The sequence below is a fragment of the Octopus bimaculoides genome, chromosome 3 (genome assembly GCF_001194135.2).
Source record: "Octopus bimaculoides isolate UCB-OBI-ISO-001 chromosome 3, ASM119413v2, whole genome shotgun sequence".
NCBI classification, from domain to species: domain Eukaryota; kingdom Metazoa; phylum Mollusca; class Cephalopoda; order Octopoda; family Octopodidae; genus Octopus; species Octopus bimaculoides.
In genome coordinates this window covers 60,623,724-60,632,071 of record NC_068983.1, presented here as the reverse complement: position 1 = coordinate 60,632,071, position 8,348 = coordinate 60,623,724, and the positions used below count along the sequence as shown (strand labels likewise).

Sequence of the window (8,348 nt, the reverse complement as noted above, 5' to 3'; positions counted from 1 at the left end):
TCCAGTTTACGCTAAAACTTCCTGTTAATGACCGCGTTGGCCCAGGATTTCTTTCTGTGAATTTTTATGTTTTGTTTATTCGATCCCTAAATCAAACTTTAAATTAATTCCTCGGTGAGTTTCTCTCCTTCATCAACTCTATATTGCTTCTCTATATTATTTCACTCTCCTCATTTAACTTTGAATTAATTTCTTTGGTCAATTTCTTACACTTTTTTTGTTCGTTTAGAAAACATTTTACTCGGAAAGTTTATTTATTTCTCTTCCGGATCACATTTAAATCGTTCGTTTATATTGTTTTATCGCTGTTAAATGTTTGAAAATAATAGAAACAAATCCAAACTACACTTGTTTTTAATCTTAATGTAATTACTAATTATAATTAACATAATTATTGCCATAATTACTAATTTGTTGTTTTAAATATTCTAATAGGTATAAAACACTTCCAAATTTTACAGTCCTTCCCTCATTTTTTCTTTTTGTCTCTTTGGTGATCTTACGGTACAATCACCGTCTCTTTCCCTCTTTAAACATTCATTATTATTATTTTTTATACCCACATTATCCCTTTAGCCACACATCGGTGTGAATACATCACAAACTGACCACACTTTCACCTATATCGCTATCTGTTATTGTTAACTCATGCTTATTATGCTTATTTTAATTATTTTGATCTGCTGTTAAATCATGTTCATTATTTATTTTAATTATTTTTTATCAGTGAATCTGGTGAATTTCGAAGAAATGGGGCATGTATAAAAACATGATTTAGATTACTGAAACGAAATGAAAGCGGAATATTGTTTACTTGAGGGAGGCAAATTAATGTAATCTTAAAAACGTGTATTGCGAGGAGAGAGAGATGTGTATTTAGATAACTTAGAAGTGTCTAATTATAAGCAACATTACATAAACAACAAACTTTCTAATTTTCAGATCCAATTGTGCTTAAAAACCAGCAGAAATAATGGTGTTATAGAGTTCCACCACTGACAACATTTTCTCCTATCTTGTCATTCTCTTTCACTATCTTCGCATTCTGGAGGATTTTGTTTTGCGGTAATTGCCTTGCTTTCTTCATCCCATCTTTCTTTCTTTTACTTGCTTTCGCCATTAGACTGCGGCCATGCTGGAATACCACCTTGAAGAATTTTTAGTCGAATGAATCGACTCCAGTACTTAAGCCTGGTACTTATTCTGTTAGTGTCTTTTGCCGAACAGCTATGTTACGGGAATGTAAACGCACCGACACCAGTTGTCAAGCGGTAATAGGGGACACACTTATGTGTGATGGGCTTGTTTCTGTTTTCGTATAACAAAATCACTCACAAGATTTTGGTCGACTCGATGCCATAATAGAAGATACTGGCTCAAGGTGCCACGCAATAGGATTGAACCTGGAGTCATGTGGTTACCCATTTCGATATAAGTGTTTATTTTTTTTATTGAATCTGAAAAGATTAAATGCTAGGTTGATTAGATTAGATTAGAATTCAGAGCACAAAGGAATGAGAGGAATAGGTATGGTACATGAAACTAAAATCTTTCTAAAACTATTGATTAAAATTTTTTTTTTTTTTGACCTTTCAGAATTGTCCATTTTGGTCAACTAGGATCAAATTTGAAATACAAATATGAAATCTCGTTCAAGGTAAGTTTTGCTTGAAAAGCTTTATTTCTTCCTGTGTGTTTTTGGTTCAGTGCATGAGTTAGTGTTCCTTAACTGATTTACCTCTTTCTGTAGAAAGAATATTTGCTTTCAAGCTAAGAATTTCATCATCATTTAACGCCCCTTTTCCATACTGGCATGGGTTGACGGCTTGACAGGAACTGGCAAGACCAGGAGCTGCACCAGGTTCCATAGTTTGTTTTGGCTTGGTTTCTACATCTGGATGTCCTTCCGAATATCAACCACTTCACAGAGAGTACTGGGTGCTTTTTTCATGGCACCAACACTTGTGCTTTTTAGGTGACACCATCTCCAGTACTTTTTATGTGGAACCAGCACCAGTGCTTCTTAATAATTTATGTATTTTATTTTTTGTATTTGTATTGCCATAAAAAATGATTCATTGTAAAAGACTTCTATTTTGTGCAGTTCAGTCAACTTCTCATGCAACAACTTATTAACATCCACACATCTCTGTTCTGGAAGAAAATCATTACAGGATTGAGGTTTTTAACTTTAAAATTTTCAACAAGATGTTAAAAGTTAATAAATCTCAGGGAATCATTTTAATTTCAGTTTGAGGAGGTGAGCATTGTCAAGAGCCACTGTGGGCTCCCCCAAACTGGAAAGCTCCATTGGGTGCCTCCAGAGATGTTATGGAGTAGTTTATTTCCAAGCATAAAAGATTAGGAAAGTGTTTAGTGGGAGATTTCCAAGGGAGACACTGTGTGAGAGTTAATTGTACTTGTACTGTGGTGATACACAGCTTACTAGTGTTATATAAGCAGTAGAAGCAACAGAGTTCACTCTGCATTGAATGGAAGCCTGGTCAGGGGAGGATTACTTAGATTCTCAGCAACTAAAGGAGGTCATCATCATCATCATTTAACATCCATTTTCCATGCTGGCATGGGTTGGACAGTTTGACAGGGGCCAATAAGCCAGGGGCTACGTCTGATACCTGTCTGGTTTGGCATGTTTTTTGTAACTGGATGTCTTTCTTAACACCACCACTTTACAGCATGGACTGAATGCTTTTACATAGCACTGCATGGTAGCATAGTTTCAATGGCTGGATTTTTATATTTTTATGATTCTTTAGACCTTGGTGCAAGTTGACTGGGAACCTGAGGCTCACCAAAATTGTTACCAATTGGGCCCCACACCTCCTAAGGCCGACCCTGTGTATACATATATATATATATATATATAAGGTCATTATACAGGCCAAGGTGACCAACACCGATGTCCTGACTAGTGCTGACCTCCCATGTACACCTTGCTGAGACAACGTTGACTACGCTGGCTAGGCCATGTTTGCCGTATGGACAACAGCTGAATCTTAAGACATTCTCTACTGAGAACTCGCAGCAGGACAGAGGAACAAGGGCCACCCGCAGCTGAAGTACAAGGGCGTGTGCAAGAGGAACATGAAGGTGCTCAACATTGACATCAACTCCTGGGAGGACCTGGCAGTTGACCGCACCAGGTGGAAAAGCACACTTCTCAAACAGCTACGGATCGGTGAAGAGAAGCTGTCAGCTGCAGAAAAGCGAGCCTGACATAAGGGATCGACAGCCGACAGACCAGAATCTACACACAGATGCGACTGAGACTGTCATTCTCACATTGGTCTCCATAGCTACAGGAGGCGCTGCTCAAGCCAATCAGACCAACCTAGACAATAAATGGATAGACATGATACCCATGGTCAGGCATGACCGAAGGTGGCCTGAGATACTTAATATACATCATCATCATCATCATCGTCGTTTAACGTCTGCTTTCCATGCTAGCATGGGTTGGACGATTTGACTGAGGATTGACGAACCAAATAGCTACCCCAGGCTCCAATCTGATTTGGCAGAGTTTCTACAGCTGGATGCCCTTCCTAATGCCAACCACTCCGAGAGTGTAGTGGGTGCTTTTACAGCAATCTACAAAATCAATATATTAACTGTCCATGCATATTGATGCATTAATATATTATTAAACAACTGTAGATAAACCTAAGATTAACCAAATATATAACTAGATAAATATTTTCTGCTGAAACTTAACATCATATTGATAAGGATTTATTTTACAGACAAGTGTGATATAATTTGTTTAAATAATTTTCTTTCAACAGGAACAAGAAGAAGCAACCTTCAAGATCAGATGTGGACCTGGATCCTGCATCGGATGAAGATGTATGTTAATTTATATATTTTTATTCTTATGAGCATATTGCATATTCTGCTTGAGAATGTGGCTGTTTGTCGTTATCTGATAATAGTATTTTTTAGATTACCTTGAAGAATGGTGAATAGACATTGTAATGGAAACCAGTTCTTAAAGGAGATAATAGTTATGGGGACATTCATTGCTTTAAAGTTTTATTACAAGCATTATCATCATCATTATTTAATGTTCATTTTCCATGCAGGCATGGGCTGGACGGTTTGACAGCTGCACCAAGCTCCATTGTCTGTTTTGGCATGGATGCCCCTCCTAATGCCAACCACTTTACAGAGTGTACTGGGTGTTATTTACTGGGTATTGTCACCAGTGCTTTTTATGTGGCACCATTACCAATGCTTTTAACATAACACCATCACCAGTGCTTTTGTATGTGGTACCAGCACTCCTCATGGACAAGCATTACCAAGGTGATTTTTGGGACAATGAAGAAACTTAACTTCTCTGAGTTAAATTTATAGCTGTTGCTACAGACTACTCTTTACTCTTTTACTTGTTTCAGTCATTTGACTGCGGCTATGCTGGAGCACCGCCTTTAGTTGAGCAAATTGACCCTAGGACTTATTCTTTGGAAGCCTAGTACTTATTCTATCAGTCTCTTTTGCCGAACCACTAAGTTATGGGGACATAAACACACCAACATCGTTGTCAAGCGATGTTGGGGGGGGACAAACACAAACATACACACACACACACACACACACATATATGACTGGCTTCTTTCAGTTTCTGTCTACCAAATCCACTCACAAGGTTGGCCCGAGGCTATAGTAGAAGACACTTGCCCAAGGTGCCATGCAGTGGGACTGAACCCAGAACCATGTGGTTGGTAGGCAAGCTACTTACCACACAGCCACTCAGACTAGTGAATACAATGTTAACATTTAAGGTTTCAAATTTATAGCTTTTGTAGCTCATGTCACTCCTCCCATTCTAACAATTTTGTTACATGTTTTCTTTTCCATGTCTGCCCACATGCGTGTTTTCAACACTGGAATAAATATGTTTAAAAAATATCAATTTATCTTAGCTTTGTCTAATTTTTATGTGGATCATGAAATTCGGTATTTACAATATGAAGTCTATTCTCCATTTGTTTATCTGAGATTTTCCTCTTGAATTTATTTTTACTACTTCTGTATGTGCCATTTATAAAACCTGATTCCTTGTTTAGCCCCAGATCATCTGTGATTGAGCAGATCTATGATTAAAGTTATTCTAGCCATAACATAGCTACTTAGAAGTATGTCTGCATTATCCAATGAGTCTTTTTTTCTTTACCTTTAACCCTTTCGTGACTGTATTTCTGTTGAGATGCTCTGTGTTTCTTTCAATTAATTTTAAATATAACAAATAATAGAGGGAGAGGAACAAGTGTCTTGATGTAGGGGAGATACTTGCCTACCCCAGCTAGAAGAGAAAAGAGAATGGGGGGTGAAGATGTATCTGAGCATATCTTCAAGTTGCGAGAAGGTGAATGAAAGGGAAGTGGTATGGGTGGGTGAGCAAGTTTGTGGGAGTGTGAGAGGCAAGTAGAAGATGGATAGAGGGAAATAGAGTGGGTGGGGGTGTGGTCATTTATGAATATTTGTTGGAGGTGGCTGCAGAGATGGTGTGGGGTGGGGTGATACATGAAAGAGGTGCAAATTGTTAGGAGTGAAGTCAGGTACATGAGGTGGGAGGGAGGAAGGGAGAGGTAATAAGGGGAAGGGAACCATTTGCAAAATGAAGGTTGTATAGCGGAAGGATAGGAGAAATTAAGGAAGTAAGGGATGATACTGAGAGTTTGTGGAAAAAAAATGGAATTGGTTCCAGGGAGTGTGAATGGTAAGGGTAGAGAGTGAGAAATATGCAGGAGTTGTGCTGTAGCGGGAAGAGTGATGGAGAAGATCAATGTAGCAGTTGAAACTATTAATAGCAGTGCCCTACCATAACTGCAGTTGAAGGAATAAAACAGGTGAAAGAATGCAAGAATTTATGCTGGAAACCAAAAGTGGAAGATGTCAAGGTGACAAAAGACTGGAACCTGTAACCAAATATAAACAAATGAATAACAATAATTAATACATTTTTGTTTCAACATTTGTTTTCAGATGAAATATTTCCCAGCTTGTTAAGCATTTCTATTATTTTAAAATAACAAAATGTCTGTATTAGCAATTAGTATTTTTATTTCTAATCATTAATTTCATGACATTTTCTTTTCTTTTCTTTTTTTTTTCTTCAGGCTGGTCCTTCTGAAATGGACGAAGAACTTCAACAAAAAGTTGTTCTCCAGCAACAGATGTTGGCCCTTCAACAGCATCAGCAGCAAGCTGCAGCAGCAGCAGCAGCTGTAGCAGCTGTCATGTCCCAGCAAGCACCACCACAACCACCATTACCACAACCTCCACCGCCTCCACCCTCTGGCCCAAATGCATCACCTGCTGCTTCTGCTGCTGGAGGAGAATACCTTCAATTGATGGAGAAAGTTCAACAGCAGCAGCAATTATTAGAGGCTGAAAAACAGCAACAGATGCTAATAAAACAACAAAGGGTAACTATGAGAATTCTTCATCCCATGATCCATAAACCTCCACAAGAAAGGCACCTCTGCTCTGCTTAAGTTTGATATCAGCATCTCTATTTTGTGCTTTATTCTTAGTAGGAAGTGTAAAAGTCAAAAGAATTGGTTTTATGAAACCTTTAAGAATTGATGGCAGTTATATGTGTTGTGGTTGGTGTCTGCAATGGTCATGTGGGAGACACCAGAATGGGAATATTAATAGAAATACAGAAGTTATGAATGAGTACAAAATGTGAAGAGAGATGAAGACTATTAAGGATTATTGAAAGATGGACTTTTTACTTAACACAAAATGAGAATGGTAGATAATTGTAAATACTGAAACTTTTGCAAGTGAGGAATGTAGACCTTGGTCTGGTTTGATAGGGAGTGGCAAGGAGACTCAGAAGCAAAAAAGCAAATAGAAAGAAATTAAAGAATGAAGTTTCCCTTTGAAGTGAGAAGCTAGAAATCATCATTTGCTGTCTGTTTTCCATGCTGGCACAGGTTGGACAGTTTGGCAGGAGCTGGCAAAAGCCAGGAGCCACACCAGGCTCTACTTGTTTGCTTCGGCATGGTTTCTATGGCTTGATAATACCCTTCCTAATGCCAACCACTTTACAGAATGTACTCAGTGCTCTTATATGACACTAGCACCAGTGCTGTTTGGATATTAGGGAATGAAATGTGGGTTGGGAGAGAAGGTCGACAGGACAGGGCCCCTCATGGACAAGCATTATCAAGGTGGTACTAAAGAGATTTATGATAATATTTAAAATTGGATATGAGTACATTAATGTATCATGCTATTGGTTTAAATTTGAATACTTGCACTTCTAGTATATTTTTGTGTTCTATTTATATTCAAGTGTTGCTTCATGTGGTGTCTTATATATCCATTAACCCTTTTGTTACCATATTTCTGTTGAGATGCTCTGTGATTCTTTCAATTAATTTTAAATATAACAAAGAATTTAGTAAAATAACTTCGTTATCATTAAGCTAGTGTTAAGAGCATAAATTGTGATTAAGGCTTGGTGGAAGATTTTAATTCAGAACTTTTGAAAACAAGACATTTGCACTACAGATCCAGAGGTGGTTTCAGCCGGGTTGGTATCGAAAGGGTTAAACCACTTCACAGTGTGTTCATGTTAGTCTCTGGTGAGAAATTTATTTGCTTTGTTAATGGTTTTTTTTTCTTTTTTTTCATTTTGTTTCCCAACAGATGATTCTAGATCAGCACCAGGCAGATGAAGCAGAGATGATGCGCCAACAACAACTGGCTATCATGCAACAACAACAAGAGGCTGCACAGAAAGAAGAACAACAAAAGTTTATGCATCACCAAATGCAATCAGGTGACCATCTCTTCATTAATTCAATGTTTTGCTGTTTTGATTTAGTTGTTCATGTCTTTGAATTGATATCATTTAAAAGATAAAATAACGCGACACCTGCACAGGTACTCTATACACGGCACCAGCACAAGTGCTTTATGTATTGCAATGGCACAAGTGCCTTACATGTCACACTAGCATGGGTGCTTTATACCTGGCACTGGCAGGAGTGCTTTTCATGTGGCACCAATGCATAAGAAATTATTATTTTAAATATTAATACATGTAAATGTTAATATATTACTATAATAACTAATAAAATACCTGATTTTGTCTCTTGCAGCTCAAATGATGCCTATTCCACCCCCACCACCCCCTCAAAGTTCAGATAATCAGCTCCCCCCTCCACAGTTTGTGACCCAGGCTAGTGGTCCACCTCCGCCACCGCCTCCACCACCACCACCAACGTCAGGATTGCAGCCACCAGGTCCTCCACAGAGCATGGCACCACCACCACCTCCTCCCCCTTCTCTTCAGAGTATTCCTCCCC

At 38.3% G+C, this 8,348-nt stretch overlaps 1 protein-coding gene across 1 annotated transcript in view; it reads left to right on the top strand.

The window, feature by feature from the left end:
- Window positions 1-8,348, top strand: part of LOC106869620 (splicing factor 3B subunit 2) — a 30,515-nt gene continuing 22,167 nt past the window's right edge. Inside the window, exons 1-6 of the mRNA XM_014915428.2 lie at window positions 1-114; window positions 1,597-1,657; window positions 3,807-3,867; window positions 6,144-6,452; window positions 7,687-7,819; window positions 8,142-8,347. Coding sequence (XP_014770914.1) covers window positions 1,641-1,657; window positions 3,807-3,867; window positions 6,144-6,452; window positions 7,687-7,819; window positions 8,142-8,347 — 726 coding nt within the window. The 5' untranslated portion in view covers window positions 1-114; window positions 1,597-1,640. The remainder of the gene's footprint in view (window positions 115-1,596; window positions 1,658-3,806; window positions 3,868-6,143; window positions 6,453-7,686; window positions 7,820-8,141; window position 8,348) is intronic.